The sequence below is a fragment of the Sapajus apella genome, unplaced genomic scaffold, assembly GCF_009761245.1.
Source record: "Sapajus apella isolate SASKATOON/1434 unplaced genomic scaffold, GSC_monkey_1.0 scaffold77, whole genome shotgun sequence".
NCBI classification, from domain to species: Eukaryota; Metazoa; Chordata; class Mammalia; order Primates; family Cebidae; genus Sapajus; species Sapajus apella.
Window position 1 is genome coordinate 3,070,101 of NW_022437017.1, and position 16,951 is coordinate 3,087,051.

At 51.9% G+C, this 16,951-nt stretch overlaps 1 protein-coding gene across 2 annotated transcripts in view; it reads left to right on the top strand.

Moving 5' to 3' along the window:
- Nucleotides 1-12,240, top strand: part of MYO1F (myosin IF) — a 55,176-nt gene extending 42,936 nt beyond the window's left edge. The window contains exons 20-28 of one of the 2 annotated variants that reach the window (XM_032251922.1): nucleotides 2,053-2,167; nucleotides 2,261-2,430; nucleotides 4,788-4,933; nucleotides 5,671-5,817; nucleotides 6,056-6,204; nucleotides 7,201-7,284; nucleotides 9,313-9,508; nucleotides 9,596-9,765; nucleotides 11,742-12,240. In XM_032251922.1, the coding sequence (XP_032107813.1) occupies nucleotides 2,053-2,167; nucleotides 2,261-2,430; nucleotides 4,788-4,933; nucleotides 5,671-5,817; nucleotides 6,056-6,204; nucleotides 7,201-7,284; nucleotides 9,313-9,508; nucleotides 9,596-9,765; nucleotides 11,742-11,818 (1,254 nt within the window). In that variant the 3' untranslated portion in view covers nucleotides 11,819-12,240. The remainder of the gene's footprint in view (nucleotides 1-2,052; nucleotides 2,168-2,260; nucleotides 2,431-4,787; nucleotides 4,934-5,670; nucleotides 5,818-6,055; nucleotides 6,205-7,200; nucleotides 7,285-9,312; nucleotides 9,509-9,595; nucleotides 9,766-11,741) is intronic. The other variant, XM_032251923.1, reaches the window with a different exon arrangement.
- Nucleotides 12,241-16,951: the final 4,711 nt, after the last annotated feature.

The window sequence follows — 16,951 nt, forward strand, 5'->3', positions numbered from 1 at the left end:
TTTTTTTTTTTTTTTTTTTTTTTTTTTTGTATTTTTAGTGGAGACGGAGGTTTCACCATGTTAGCCAGGCTAGTCTCAAATTCCTGACCTCAGGTGATCCACATGCCTCAGCCTCCCAAAGTGTGGGATTATAGGCATGAGCCACTGCACCCAGCCAGATTTTCTTATTTACTGTATTTTATTGGTTTTCCAAGATGCACACTGGTTCCCGTTTCTACCATCTCTGACACTGGGGTGTACCTTATATGGACGGCATAACTATCTGTACTAACAGTGTGAGAAACCGTGATGTTATACTGTTTCTGGCAAGGGCACACAGGTAGAAAGTGGCACAGCTGCAATCTGAAGTGGTGACCCACTGTTATATTGTAATGCAGAAGTGTGTACCCCACATAGGGAGGTCCAGTCATTTGCAGGATGATAAAAATGTTTCCAGCTGGGTGCAGTGGCTCATGCCTATAATCCCAGCACTTTGGGAGGCAGAGGCAGGCAGATCACTTGAGGTCAGGAGTTCAAGACCAGCCTAACCAATATGGTGAAACCCCATCTGTACTAAAAATACAAAAAATTTAGCTGGGCATGGTGGCTCGCACCTGTAATCCCAGCTACTCAGGAGGCTGAGGCAGGAGAATTGCTTGAACCCGGGAGGCGGAGTTTACAGTGAGCCAAGATCCAGCCTGGGCAACAAGAGCAAAACTCCATCTCAAAAAAAAAATGTTTCTAGCCTGGGCAACATGGCAAGACCACATCTCTACAAAAAATAAAATTAGCGTGGCCGGGCGCGGTGGCTCAAGCCTGTAATCCCAGCACTTTGGGAGGCCAAGACGGGTGGATCACGAGGTCAAGAGATCGAGACCATCCTGGTCAACATGGTGAAACCCCGTCTCTACTAAAAATACAAAAAAAGGAGCTGGGCATGGTGGTGCGTGCCTGTAATCCCAGCTACTCAGGAGGCTGAGGCAGGAGAATTGCCTGAACCCAGGAGGCGGAGGTTGCGGTGAGCCGAGATCGTGCCATTGCACTCCAGCCTGGGTAACATGAGTGAAACTCCGTCTCAAAAAAAAAAATAAATAAATAAATAAATAAATAAATAAAAATAAAATTAGCTGGGCATGGTGGCTCACAGCTGCAGTCTCAGCTACTCAGGAGGCGGAGGAGGGAGGATTGCTTGAATCCAAGAGGTTGAAGGTGCAGTGAACTGTGACTGCACCCCTGTACTCTAGTCTGGGTGACAGAGCAAGTCCTTGTCTTTTTTTTTTTTTTTTTCTGAGATGGGAGTCTCGCTTTGTTGCCAGGCTGGTGTGCAGTGGCACAATCTCGGCTCACTGCAACCTCCGCCTCCTGGGTTCAAGCGATTCTGCTGCCTCAGCCTCCCAAGTAGCTGGGACTACAGGCACGTGCCATCATGCCCAGCTAAGTTTTTACATTTTTAGTAGAAATAGGGTTTCACCATGTTAGCTAGGATGGTCTCTATCTCCTGACCTCGTGATCCACCCGCCTTGGCCTCCCAAAGTGCTTGGAATACAGTCATGAGCCACCCAGGCCAGCCGATTTTTTCTTTTTGTTTTTGTTTTTTGAGACCAAGTCTTGCTCTTGCCCAGGCTGGAGCGCAGTAGTACGATCTCGGCTCACTGCAACCTCTGCCTCCTGTGTTCAAGTGATTCTCCTGACTCAGGCTCCTGAGTAGCTGGGGCTACAGGGGCCTACCACCACACCAGCATTTTTTATTTTTTATTTTTATTTTTTGTATATTTAGTAGAGATGGGGTTTCACCATGTTGGCCAGGCTGGTCTCAAATTCCTGATCTCAGGTGATCCACCCACCTTGGCCTCTCAAAGTACTAGGAATGACAGGCCTGAGCCACCATGCCCAGCCCCTTTTTCTTGTTTAATAAGTGTCAACAGAAAGACCCCATCTCTCAAAAAAAATTAGCATGTGTGTGGGTGTGAGTGAGCAAGAGCATTGTGAGTAGGGTGAGCCCAGGGAAACTGGGAACTGCAGCCGCTGGGGAAACACCAGGACTCACCCACGTGCCCCCCCACCCCCACCCAGCTTTTCCTCCTGGAGGAGATGCGAGAGCGGAAGTTCGATGGCTTTGCTCGAACCATCCAGAAGGCCTGGCGGCGCCACGTGGCTGTCCGGAAGTACGAGGAGATGCGGGAGGAAGGTGAGAGGCTTTGGGTGAAAGGCTAAGGGCGGGGACACCTGGACCTGGAGGAGCTTTATCAGGAACTCTGGTCTCCGCCCTTGGTCCCTGCAGCTTCCAACATCCTGCTTAACAAGAAGGAGCGGAGGCGCAACAGCATCAATCGGAACTTCGTCGGGGACTACCTGGGGCTGGAGGAGCGGCCAGAGCTGCGTCAATTCCTGGGGAAGAGGGAGCGAGTGGACTTCGCTGATTCGGTCACCAAGTACGACCGCCGCTTCAAGGTGAGGCACTAGGGGGTGGGCATGACAAGACTCTGGCTGCAGCCTGGCACCCTCACCTGGCCTAGATGCACCTGCCCACAGGCATACATCCCCCAGCCTAGATCCATCCATTCCATCACAGGCACACCCTCACCTGGCCCAGACACACCTGGCCACAGGTATATATCCCCCAGCCTACATCTATCTGTTCCATAACAGATACACCCTCACCTGGCCAGGCACACCTGCCCACAGGTATATATCCCCCAGCCTAGATCCATCTGTTCCATCACAGGTACACCCTCACCTGGCCCAGACATACCTGGCCACAGGTATATATCCCCCAGCCCACATCCATCTGTTCCATCACAGGTATACCCTCACCTGACCAGGCACACCTGCCCACAGGTATGCATTCAAGTACAGCAGACACAGCTGTCCATCAAACATGCACTTGTAGCCTAGATACACCTGTCAGATACACCCTCACCTAGCCAGATGCATCTGTCCACGATTACACACTCATCTTGTCCAGAGCCCTGGCCACCATCACCTATCCTAGACACGCCTATCCAAGACATACCTATCCATTAGGTACACTCTCCCTTCACCCTGGCAATTAGATATACCTTCACCTGGCCCAGACACACCTGTCCATAGGTACACTCTCACCTGGTCCAGGCAACCTACTCTATAGGTACATGCTGTCCACAGAAATATACCACCTGACCCGTGTACTCATGCTTGGCATAGATAGCAGGACACCTCCACCAACAGACACATCCTCTTCTGGCCCAGACAGCCCTGAGCACAGGTATACTCTAATCACCTAGCCTGGACATTCCTCTCCACAGGTACACCCAGACGTGGCCTGTTTACCCTCAGCTGTACCTGGGCAAGCCAGGTACACCCTCACTTGACCCATATCTCATGTCCCTGTCCCCTAGCCCAGTAACTCATCCTTTCCCCACCTTAGAGAGGACTATGTGTGGCAGGTACCCACTGAGATAACCTATATATCATCTTTACCTTTACATATTCTCATATGGCCTGGACAACCTCACCTACCTTGGACAAGTTTATATGGCAGGTGCATCCTCACATGATCTGTACAACCTCACATAGCAGACATACAGTATTGGGCACCTTCGCCTGATCCACACACCTGCTTTGGACAGGTCTATGTGGCAAGTATGCCCTCTTGGCTGAACTGTAAGCATCACCTAAAATATTTTCACCTAGACAGGTTTCCCCTCTAGACCTAGAGGACTCTGACCATGGCCAGTTCAACTGGCCTTCACAGTCACACTTCTACTAGGTACACCCTCACCGGCCTTCCTGTACAAATTCAGGGTTCAGATATACACCTTCTCACTCCCTCTCATGATCCAGATACTCTTATCTACCTGACTTGTACACCCTCACCTGAAGTGTAATGCCTTTACGTGAGTTGGCTACAGTCACATGACCCAAGCACTTTCACCTGGCCTAAGTGCTCTTATCTGGCCCAGGCACCCATGTCCAGCAGGTGCCTCATCTACCCAGCACCTATTCACTGATCCAAACACCCTTTTCCAGCCAACCAACACATTCCCACCTGGCCTCCTTCTGTGTTTTTTGGAGATGGAGTCTCACTCTGTCACCCAGGCTGGACCACACAGGAGCGATCTCAGCTCACCACAACCTCCGCCTCCCAGGTTCAAGCGATTCTCCTGCCTCAGCCTGCCAAGTAGCTGGGACTACAGGTGTGCACCACCACGCCCAGCTAATTTTTGTATTTTTAGTAGAGATGGTGTTTCACTGTACTGGCCAGGCTGGTCTCAAACTCCTAACCTCGTGATCCACCTGCCTTCGCCTCCCAAAGTGCTGGGATTAGAGGCGTGAGCCACCGCGCCCAGACTCTCCTTCTATTTCTAATATAAGAACAACTCATGGCCAGGCACAGTGGTGCACACCTGAAATCCCAGCCCTTTGGGAGGCCAAAGAGAACAGTTTGCTTGAGCTCAGGAGTTCAAGACCAGCCTGGGCAACAGAACAAAGCCCTGTTTCTACAAAAAATACCAAAATTAGCCAGACATGGTGGCATGCACCTGTGGTCTCAGCTACTCAGGAGGCTGAGGCAGGTGGATCACTCAAGCCTGGGAGGTTGAGGTTGCAGTGAGCTATGATGGCACCATTGCAGTCCAGCCTGGGCGACCGAGTAAGACCCTACAAAACAGACAATTCATACACCTTCACCCAGATACATACACATCTCACCCTGCTAACCTGACCTGCCAGCACCATCCCTCTGCCTGGAGTGGACCCTCTGTGGTCAGGCTGGCCAGGCTGCATGCCCAGAGCTCCAGCCACTGGCCTATAATAATGCATCCCCACAGCCCATCAAGCGGGACTTGATCCTGACGCCGAAGTGTGTGTATGTGATTGGGCGAGAGAAGGTGAAGAAGGGACCCGAGAAGGGCCAGGTGCGTGAAGTCTTGAAGAAGAAGGTGGACATCCAGGCTCTGCGGGGAGTCTCCCTCAGGTGAAGCCAGGTCCCTAACTGCCCCACAGTCACTCTCACCTGTCCCCTAGCTGCCCGCATTCTAGTGACCCCATCTGTTACCCTGAGAATCTCACCTGGTGACATGCCTGTAGCCCTCTCTTGGCCCCGCCTGACATGTTCACCTGCCCCCTATGCTCATGATCCTTACTTGCCAATAGCTTCTGTCCTGCACCTTACCCTATATATACATATATATATATATATATATATATATATTTTTTTTTTTTTTTTTTTTGAGATGGAGTCTTCTTTTTGGCCCAGGCTGGAGTACAGTGGCACGATCTCAGCTCACTGCATCTCCACCTCCACGGTTCAAGCGATTCTCCCTCCTCAGCCTCCTGAGTAGCTGGGAATACAGGCACCCGCCACCACGCCTGGCTAATTTTCTGTATTTTTAGTAGAGATGTGTTAGCCAGGATGGTCTTGATCTCCTGACCTCGTGATAAGCCCGCGTTGGCCTCCCAAAGTGCTGGGATTACAGGCGTGAGCCACACCTTACCCTCTTACTAGACCTCACCTGGCTCTCTTTTGTAACCACCTCTCCCACTCCTTGCCGCTTCCCCGTTTTTTCCCCACCTGGTCACCCCTCACTTGGCCCTTAACTGACCCTTCCCTAAGTCCACCTTCAGCCACCTTCACCTGTCAGTCTCACCTGCCGCTCTCACCTGTCCTTCTCACCAGTGTCCCACCTGACGCTCTCATCCGCCCCTCCCCAGCACACGACAGGACGACTTCTTCATCCTCCAGGAGGACACCGCAGACAGCTTCCTGGAGAGCGTCTTCAAGACCGAGTTCGTCAGCCTTCTGTGCAAGCGCTTCGAGGAGGCAACGCGGAGGCCCCTGCCCCTCACCTTCAGCGACACGTACGGCCTGTCAACCCCAGCACCATCCTGTGGGGGGGGAGGTGCCGCCAACCCCAGCACCATCTCGTGGGGGGGTGGTGCCGCCAACCCCAGCACCATCTCGTGGGGGTGTGGTGCCGCCAACCCCAGCACCATCTCGGGGTGATCTCGGTGTGCTGTACTCCCTCCCGCCCCAGCGCGGGGTGGGGTGGGACAGGGACCCAGGTCAGCGCCCCCAAGCTTTCCCCTCTCCCCATAGACTACAGTTCCGGGTGAAGAAGGAGGGCTGGGGCGGTGGCGGCACCCGCAGCGTCACCTTCTCCCGCGGCTCCGGCGACTTGTCAGTGCTCAAGGTTGGCGGCCGGACCCTCACGGTCAGCGTGGGCGATGGGCTGCCCAAGAGCTCCAGTGAGTCTGCGCGGAACTAGGGCAGAGGGGGCGGGGAAGAGCGGACCAATGAAGGCTTTGGGGGCGGGGAGGGGGTGGGGCCAGCAAGGTTGGTCAAAAGTGAACAAAGACCAGGAAGGGGAGGGTCGAGAAAGGAGGGACAGAGAGAGGGGATGGAGAGATAAGGGAGAGAGGGGAGGGCAGGGAAATGGAGAGGGGAGAGAGCAGAGCGGGGAAGAGTAAGGGAGAGAGGGGAGGAAGACAGTGGAGTGGAGAGGTGGGGAGAGAGAGAGAGGGAAGAGAGCAGAGACAGGGGATGAGGGGAGAGAGAGTGTGGGGCGCAGGGAGAACAGGAGAGAGAAGGGGAGAGGGAGAGGAGAAAGGGGAGGCAGAGACGGGGGAGAGAATGGGAGGGAGGGGGAGAGAGGGGGAAGGGGGAGGAGGAGGAGTGGGGAGAGAGGGGAGAGAATACGGAGAGAAGAGGGAGGGGATGGGGAAGAGAGAGAGGGAGAGAGAACTGAGAGCGGGGAGAAAGAGAGGGGAGGGGGGAGAAGTAGGGAGACAGCGGTGAGAGGAGGAAAAGGGGAAATGGGGGAGAGGAGAGACTTTTAAAGAAAGGCCGCAACCAATGAGTGGCCCAAATGTGGAGGCGGGGCACGGCCATGGAGAAAACCAATGAAAACAGTGGGGCGGGGCCAGCGAGGGTGGACCAGAGTGGGCAGCAGCAAGGAAGAGGCGGGTCTAGAGAGAGAAAATGACAGTTAAAGAGAAGACGTGACCAATGGGGAGGTGAGAAATGTAGAGTGGTGTGGCCAGAACGGCAACTGGGAAAGAGGTAGTGGTGAAGTCGTGTCCTAAAGTGGGCGGGCCCGAAGAGCAAGGCCAGTGAGGGGTGAGGCATTGGGGGCAGGGCCAATTACTGGGCAGAGCTGGGGTACCTCAGAATGGACAAGGCTTGTGGGCAGGGCCAGGAGGCTGGTCTGTCCATTACACAAATCCCTGACACACTTCTTTCAGAGCCTACACGGAAGGGAATGGCCAAGGGAAGATCTCGGAGGTCGACCCCGGCCCCTACCCGGGCAGCCCCTGGGCCCTCCAGAGGTGAGGAGCTGCTCCCTTGCTATCTTCCCTTGTCTCTTGTGGGTCCTATGGCCTAAGTCAGACCTTCAGGAAACGAAATCTAGCAAGCACAGTTGACCACTCACTTCTCTGTCGAGAACTCTCATAGCTCCCCATCTCCCACAGAATAAAGGCTAAGCTTAGTGTGGCATTCAGAGCCCTTCAAAACCCAAACCCAGCTAACCACTGACATCTTCTCTCCTCCCACCCAACACTCCAGCCCTGAAAACTACATCTTTTTTTTTTTTTTTTTGAAAACTACATCTTTTTACTTTTTTTTTGAGGTGGAGTCCCACTGTCTCCCAGGCTGGGGTGCAGTGGTGTGATCTCAGCTCACTACAACCTCTGCCTCCTGGGTTCAAGCAATTCTCCTGCCTCAGTCCCCCAAGTAGCTTGGACTACAGGCACCCACCACCACGCCTGGCAAATTTTTTGCATTTTTAGTAGAGATGGGTTCCACCGTGTTAACCAGGATGGTCTCCATCTCCTGACCTCGTGATTCGCCTGCCTCAGCCTCCCAGAGTGCTGTGATTACAGGTGTGATCCACTCGGCCCGGTCTAAAAATTATTTTCAAATAATCTGGGCCTGGTGGTGTGTGCCTCTAGTCCCAGCTGTCTCAGAGGCTGACAGAAGAGGATATCATAAGCCTAAGAGTTGGAGGCTTCAGTGAGTTATGGTCTTACCACTGCACTCCATCCTGGGCCACAAAGCAAAACCCTGTCTCTCAAAAAATTTTAAAAAGCCGGCTGCAGTGGCTCATGCCTGTAATCCCAGCACTTTGGGAAGCCAAGGCGGATGGATCACCTGAGGTTGGGAGTTTGAGACCAACCTGACCAACATGGTGAAACCCCATCTCTACTAAAGATACAAAATTAGCCGGGTGTGGTGGCACATGCCTGTAATCCCAGCCACTCAGGAGGCTGAATCAGGAGAATCGCTTGAACCAAGGAGGCAGAAGTTGCGGTGAGCTGAGATCACATCATTGTACTCCAGCCTGAGCAACAGAGTGAGAATCTGTCTTTAAATATATAAATAAATAAATAAGGCCAAGTGCAGTGACTCATGCCTGTAAAACCAGCATGTTGGGAGGCTGAAGTGGGAGGATCGCTTGCAGTGAGCCAAGATCACCACTGCCCTCCAGCCTGGTGAACAGAGAGAGACTCCATCTCAAAAAAAAAAAAAAAAAAAAAAAAAAAAAAAAAGAGAACTTTTAGTAGAGATGGGCTCTTGCTATGTTGCCCAGGCCAGGACCCGGCCTGGGCAACATAGTAAGAACCCAACTAAAGACCAGGCACGGTGGCTCACGCCTGTAATCCCAGGACTTTGGGAGGCCGAGGCGGGTGCATCACGAGGTCAGGAGATCGAGACCATCCTGGTCAACATGGTGAAACCCCGTCTCTACTAAAAATACAAAAGTTAGCTGGGCATGGTGGTGCGTGCCTGTAATCCCAGCTACTCAGGAGGCTGAGGCAGGAGAATTGCCTGAACCCAGGAGGCGGAGGTTGCGGTGAGCCGAGATCGCGCCATTGCACTCCAGCCTGGGTAACAAGAGCGAAACTCTGTCTCAAAAAAAAAAAAAAAAAAAAAAAAAATTACAAAACTCAGTGGGCCATAGTGGAGTGTACCAGTAGTCCCAGCACCCCCTGAGGCTAAGGAGGGAGGACAGCTTGAACACAGGAGGTGTAGGTTGCAGTGAGCTACGACTGCACCACTGCACTCCAACCTGGGAGACAGAGTGAGACCATGTCTCAAAATAAATAAATAAAAGTAAAAAATAATTTAAAAAAAATTTTAGAAGCCTCTGTCTAGGCCCTCCTAGCACCAGATCCCTCCCTGTGGCCCAGTCCTTACCACACTAGGTTGAGAGTATGGCAATCTCCTCCCTCAGACTGGGACAATCTCCTCCCTCAGACTGGGACAATCTCCTCCCTCAGACTGGGAACTTGGAGGCTCCTCAAATCCTCCTAGCATCACCCTGATACATGTCTTCATCCTTACTCCTGCCATAGGCATGGATCGCAATGGAGTGCCCCCGTCTGCCAGAGGGGGCCCCCTGCCCCTGGAGATCATGTCTGGAGGGGGCTCCCACCGGCCTCCCCTGGGCCTTCCGTCCACATCCCTGGGGGCCAGCAGACGCCCCCGGGCACGGCCGCCCTCCGAGCACAACACAGAATTCCTCAACGTTCCTGACCAGGGCATGGCCGGGTAGGTAGGGTGGAAGGGCAGCCCCAGGAGACAGGCAGGGGGTAGGGGAGTGTCTGGGGCTATGACTCGAACTTCCTGTGCCCACAGCATGCAGAGGAAGCGCAGTGTGGGGCAACGGCCAGTGCCTGGTGTTGGCCGACCCAAGCCCCAGCCTCGGATACATGGCCCCAGGTGCCGGGCCCTGTACCAATACGTGGGCCAAGACGTGGACGAACTGAGCTTCAACGTGAATGAGGTCATCGAGATCCTCATGGAAGGTGTGTGTTCAGAAGCTGGGGTGAGGGGAGTGGTGAAAACCCTGACATAGCCAGGCAGACCCCTCCCACGGTACACCCTCCCCACAGGAGAACAGAGATAACAGACGGGCGAGGTGGCTCATGCCTGTAATCCCAGCACTTTGGGTGGCCAAGGCAGGAGGATCACTTGAGGACAGGAGTTTGAGACAAGCCTGGGAAACATAGCAAGACCCCATCTCTACAAAAAATATATGCTGCTGATAGACAAAAAAAAGAAAAGAAAGAAAAAAATTTACAAAAAAAAATTTTTTTTTGGTTTTTTTTTTGAGATGGAGTCTCACACTGTTGCCAGGGTGGAGTGCAGTAGCAGGATCTGGGCTCACTGCAACCTCCACCTTCTGGGTTCAGGCTGTTCTCCCGCCTCAGCCTCCCGAGTAGCTGAGACTACAGGCATGTGCCACCACACCTGGCTAATTTTTGTATTTTTAGTGGAGACGAGGTTTCACCATGTTAGTGAGGATGGTCTCAATCTCTTGACCTCATGATCTGCCCACCTCAGCCTCCCAAAGTGCTGGGATTACAGGCGTGAGCCACCGCGCCCGGCCCCAAAAAATTTTTTTAAAGAGTAGAGATGGCTGGATGCAGTGGATCACATCTGTAATTCCAGTACTTTGGGAGGCCTAAGCGGGCATATCTGTTGAGCCCAGGAGACCATCTTGGGGAACATGGCAGAATCTTATCTCTACAAAAACCAAAATTAGCCATGATCTTGGCTCACTGCAACCTCTACCTCCTGGGTTCAAGTGATCCTCCTGCCTTAGCCTCCTGAGTAGCTGGGATTACAGGCACCTGCCAGCATGCCCAGCTAATTTTGTTGTATTTTCAGTAGAGATGGGGTTTCGCCATGTTGGCCAGGCTGGTCTCTCAAGTGATCCACCTGCCTCGGCCTCCCAAAGTGCTGGAATGACAGGCGTAATGTGGGGAAGAGCTGGATGTGGGTAGAAGGAGATAGATGTGGGAAGAACACAGCAAATGCTCCAGAAATTGAAAGAGTGTGTCTCACTGGCTTCGAAAGACCATGCCTCCCTTCCTCCATCCCTTCCTTCCTTCCTTCTTTCCTTCCATCAGCAGATAATTCTCTCTGTTCAGTCCCTGCATTGTGGCAGGTCAAGAACATAGAGATGGGGCTGGGCACAGTGGCTCACACTTGTAATCCCAGCACATTGGGAGGCTGAGGCAGGTGGATTACTTGAGGTCAGGAGTTAAGAGAGTAGCCTGCCCAATATGGCAAAACCACATCTCTACTAAAAATACAAAAAATTAGCTGGGTGTGGGGACAGGCGCCTGTAATCACAGCTACTCAGGGGGGATCACTTGAACCTGGGAGGCAGAGATTGCAGTGAGCCGGGATCGCGCCACTGCACTCCTGCCTGAGGGACAGAGCAAAACTCTATCTCAAAAAAAAAAAAAAAAAAAAAAAAAAGGGCCAGGGCATTGGTTCATGTCTGTAATCCCAAAAGTTTGGGAGGCTAAGGTGGGTGGATCACGAGGTCAGGAGTTCAAGACCAGCCTGGCCAAGATGGTGAAACCCGGTATCTACTAAAAATACAAAAAAATTAGCCAGATGTGGTGGCAGGTGCCTGTAATCCCAGCTACTTGGGAGGCTGAGGCAGAGAATTGCTGGAGCCCAGGAGGCAGAAGTTGCAGTGAGCCAAGATTGCATCACTGCAGTCCAGCCTGGGCAACAGAGTGAGAGTCTGTCTCAAATAATAAAAATAAATTTAAAAAAAAAAAACATGAAGATGGGCCAGGTGTGGTGGCTCACACCTGTAATCCCAGCACTTTGGGAGGCTGAGGCAGGAGGATGGCTTCAGCCCAGGAGTTCAAGACCAGCCTGGGCAACATAGGGAGACCTCATGAACAAGGCAGACAGATCTGGCAAGGGAGCTTTCTCCAGGACTAGCTAGGGGCACCTCAAGCTTTCCTCTCTCCCACAGATTCCTCGGGCTGGTGGAAGGGCCGGCTTCATGGTCAGGAGGGCCTCTTCCCAGGAAACTACGTGGAGAAGATCTGAGCTGGGGGCCTGGGATTCTGCCTTCTCTTTTGCCCGCCTGTCTGCCTGCCTGCCTGCCTGGTGGGGAGCCAGGCCCTGCCAATGAGAGCCTCGTTGACCTGGGCTACCTTGGCCTAAAAGTCCAGTCCTGTGGTCTCCAGCCCTGCCCAGGCCATGGGTCTGCGGGTCCCTGGTGCAGCCCCCCTGTCCCTGGGCTCTGGTCTTCCCCCAACACCACACCCGCTGCCTCTTCTCCATTTCTGCATGTGTCAAATGGGACTAACAGCAGAATCTACCTCCCACCTGCCGTGTGAATAAGAGATGAGTCTCAAGTCCTGGGCTGTTGGCAAAGTGCTGGGCACAGTTGCAGGGAGGGGTCCTTGACAAGTGTGACTGCTCATTTTGTCATCACCAAGGCAATAAACATTTGCCAGGTGAAAGCATGAGTGAACTTACTAAGAGGATGAACTCTTAGTAAGTTACAAGGATGAACTTACAAGGATGATGTTTTCACAACCCTGTGAGGTAGGAGCCATGAAGGATTCCATCTTACAGGTGGAACAATGGAGGCTCAGAGAGGTTCACTGACCCAAGACTGCACAGAGCCATGCCTTGCATTCATATGTGGCTACAAAGCTTGAACTTGTCCCAGTTTCAGCCAGGCGCAGTGACTCACACCTGTAATCCCAGCACTTTGGAAGGCCGAGGTGAGCAGATCACCTAATGTCAGGAGTTCAAGACCAGCCTGGCCAACATGTTGAAACCCTATCTCAACTAAAAATACAAAAATTATCTGAGCGTGGTGGTGGGCACCTGTAACCCTAGCTACTCAGGAGGCTGAGGCAGGCGAATCCCTTGAACCTGGGAGGTGGAGGTTGCAGTGAGCTGAGACTGTGCCTTTGCACTCTAGCCTGGGCAACCAGAGCAAGACTCCTTCTAAAAAAATTTTTTTTAATTAGCTAGTGTCATGGTGCATGCCTGTATTTCCAGATGGCTGCAGTGAGCTATGGTTACAATGACGTACTCTAGCCTCAGCAACAGAGCAAGACACAGTCTTTATTTTTTTCTTTTCTTTTTTTTTTTTTTTTGAGACGGAGTTTCGCTCTTGTTACCCAGGCTGGAGTGCAATGGCGCGATCTCGGCTCACCGCAACCTCCGCCTCCTGGGTTCAGGCAATTCTCCTGCCCCAGCCTCCTGAGTAGCTGGGATTACAGGCACGCGCCACCATGCCCAGCTAATGTTTTGTATTTTTAGTAGAGACGGGGTTTCACCATGTTGACCAGGATGGTCTCGATCTCCTGACCTCGTGATCCACCCGCCTCGGCCTCCCAAAGTGCTGGGATTACAGGCTTGAGCCACCGCGCCCGGCCTTTTTTTTTTTTTTTTTTAATGGGATCTCTCTGTATTCCTCAGACTGGAGTGAAGTGGCACGATCTCGGCTCACTGCAAGCTCTGCCTCCCAGGTTCAAGCAATTCTCTGCCTCAGCCTCCCCAGTAGCTGGGATTACAGGCACCCACCAACATAACCGGCTAATTTTTGTGTTTTTAGTAGAGATGGAGTTTCACCATCTTGGCAAGGCTAGTCTTGAACTCCTGACCTCGTGATCCACCTGCCTCAGCCTCCCAAAGTGCTGGGATTACAGGCCTCAGCCACTGTGCCTGGCTGAGACCCTGTCTTTCTAATAATGATAATTATTATTATAATTCTAACTTTCTAATATGGACACCCACTCCATGCTCAGCCCCTCAAAGAGAAGCCAGTCCAGGAGAGATGGGGCAGACTGGTGAGGTCAGGACTGGGCCACAGAAAAGAGGGGAACTCAGAGGTGGAATGGGTATTGCAGTAGGAGCCAAGAAGGTGGGAGAGGGTCAGTCTTAGCAGATTTTGATGGCAAGCACTGCACAGAGGGATCTAAGCTGTGATGGGGGAACTCCAGGCACAGAATACCTACCCAACTGGAGAACAGGGCATCGGGAATTCCCAGGAGAGCAGTAATCAAAACAAGACTCTCAGCCGAGTGCTGTGGCTCACGCCTGTAATCTCAGGGCTTTGGGAGGTTGATATACGCAGATCACTTGAAGTAAGGAGTTCAAGTCCAGCCTGGCTAACATGGTGAAACCCCATCTCTACTAAAAATACAAACATTAGCTGGGCGTGATGTGCACGCCTATAGGCCTAGCTACTCTGGAGGCTGAGGCAGGAGAATTGCTTGAGCTGGGGAGGTGGGGGTTGCAGTGAGTCAAGATTGTGCCACTGCACTCCAACCTGGGTGATAGAACAAGACTCTGACTCACACACATACACACATACACACAGAGAGCATGACTGGCCAGCAGAGCCTTCTGCAGAATCTATTCTCCCTTCTGTGACTGTCTTGGGAAGCTGAGCATGGCTGGAAAGAATTCCCAAGGCTGCAGCCGGGTCTCAAGGACCCTTTTATTGCTCAATGATTACACAAAAACATTTAACAATCTCTCAAATGGCCCTGGTGCTTCCCATCTCTCATTTTCCTTTTCTTTCTTTGAAGATGGGGTCTCACTGTGTTGGGGCTGGTCTCGACCACCTGGGCACCTGCGATACTCCAACTTCGGCCTTCCCCCTGGTAGCTGAGAATACAGGCACGCACCACTGCACCCCAGAATCTGATTCTTTTTTTTTTTTTGAGACGGAGTTTCGCTCTTGTTACCCAGGCTGGAGTGCAATGGCGCGATCTCGGCTCACCGCAACCTCCGCCTCCTGGGTTCAGGCAATTCTCCTGCCTCAGCCTCCTGAGTAGCTGGGATTACAGGCACGCGCCACCATGCCCAGCTAATTTTTTGTATTTTTAGTAGAGACGGGGTTTCACCATGTTGACCAGGATGGTCTCGATCTCTTGACCTCATGATCCACCCGCCTCGGCCTCCCAAAGTGCTGGGATTACAGGCTTGAGCCACCGCGCCCGGCCAGAATCTGATTCTTGAAGCTGTTGTTTTGCGACAGGGTTCCACTCTGTTGCCCCAGACTGGAATGCAGCGATACGATGATAGCTCACTGAAGCCTTGGATTCGTGGACTCAAATCATCATCCTGCGTCAGCCTCCCAAAGTGCTGGGATTACAGTGTGAGCCACTGTGCATGCCCCTGTGGACCATTATCTTAAAGGTTTAGCATATGCTGACTGATATCATCTCCTATCTAGGTACAGGCATCTTCAGACTACAGACCTCAGTCGTGTTTGCCCCGCCTGCTGCTCACCCCTACATCCTGTTGACTCTTTTACATTTCTTAAGTCTAGTCCCTCTTCTCCCTTCCTTCCTTGGGTCCCTGTTCCTTCTGCCACCTCACCCCATTCTTCCCCTACATTGCACTAGCCTCCCTTGCACACACACACAAAGACACACACCTCCTCACCCTGCATCAAAATGATCTTTGTTTTTTAAAGCAAATGAGTTTTTTTTTTTTTTTTTTTTGGTGTTGGTGGTTTTGTTCTGAGACAGAGTTTTGCTCCTGTTGCCCAGGCTGGAGTGCAATGGCAGTATCTCAGCTCACCGCAACCTCTGCCTCCCAGTTTCAAGCTATTCTCCTGCCTCAGCCTCCCGAGTAGCTGGGATTACAGGCATGTGCCACCACGCCCGGCTAATTTTTGTATTTTTAGTAGAGACGGAGTTTCACCATGTTGGTCAGGCTGGTCTAGAACTTCTGACCTTGTGATCCACCTGCCTCGGCCTCCCAAAGTGCTGTGATTACAGGCGTGAACCACCGTGCCCAGCCTACAACATTTCTTAACTCTAGTCCCTCCTTTCCCTTCCTTCCTTGGGTCCCTGTCCCTTCTGCCACTTCACCATATCCTTCCCCTACATTGCACTAGCCTCCCCTGCACACACACATCCCTCCTCACCCTGCATCAAAATGATCTTTGTTTTTTAAAGCAAATGAGTTTTTAACTGAATAATAATTAAAAGAGCCGGGTGCTGTGGCTCACGCCTGTAATCCCAGCACTTTGGGAGGCCGAGGCGGGTGGATCACGAGGTCAAGAGATCGAGACCATCCTGGTCAACATGGTGAAACCCCGTCTCTACTAAAAATACAAAAAATTAGCTGGGCATGGTGGTGCGTGCCTATAATCCCAGCTACTCAGGAGGCTGAGGCAGGAGAATTGCCTGAACCCAGGAGGCGGAGGTTGCGGTGAGCCGAGATCGCGCCATTGCACTCCAGCCTGGGTAACAAGAGCGAAACTCTGTCTCAAAAAAAAAAAATAATAATAATAATTAAAAGAAAAAAATGTTAATTTATTTTTATTTTGTTTTGTTTTGTTTTGAGACACGGTCTTGCTCTGTAGCCCAGGATAGAGTGCAGCGGCATGAACATAGCTCACTGCAGCCTCTAAATCCTGGTCTCAAGTGATCCTCCCACCTGATGCTCCCAGGTAGCTGGGACTACAGGCACATGCCAACATGCCCAGCTAATCTTTTTAATTTTTGTAAAGATGGAGTCCTGCTGTGTTGTCCAGGCTGGTCTCAAACCCCTGGGCTCCAGTGATCCTCCTGCCTTAGCCTCCCAAAGTGCTAGGATTATAGACTTGAAACGCCACACCTGGACCAAAAAAAAAAAAAAAATTTTAATTCAAAAAACACAAAAGTGAAAAGTCAGTCTCTCTCCCGCTCAAACATCCCTGTTCCTCTCCCTAGTTTTTAAATATCTCCTTCTAAAGGTATTATCTACATAGAAAAGCCCATAGGAGGGCAGATACAGTAGCTCACACCTGAAATCCCAACACTTTGGCGGCTGAGGCGGGTAGATCACTTGAGCCCAGGAGTTCTAGACCATCCTGGGCAATGTGACAAAACCCCATCTCTACAAAAAATACAAAAATTAGCTTGGTGTGGTGGCTACTAGGGGTGCTGAGGCAGGAGGATGACTTGAGCCCAGGGAGGTAGAGGCTGCAGTGAGCTGTGATCACCAGACCACTGCACTCCAGCCTGAGCAACAGACTGTGACTGTGTCTCAAAAAAACAAAAACCCTGATGCAGTGACTCATGCCTGTAATCCCAGTACTTTGGAAGCACAAGGCAGGTGGATCACTGAGGCCAGGAGTTCAAGACCAGCCTAGCCAACATGGCAAAAGCCCATCTCTACCAAAAATACAAAACAATTAGCCAAGCATGGTGGTGCATG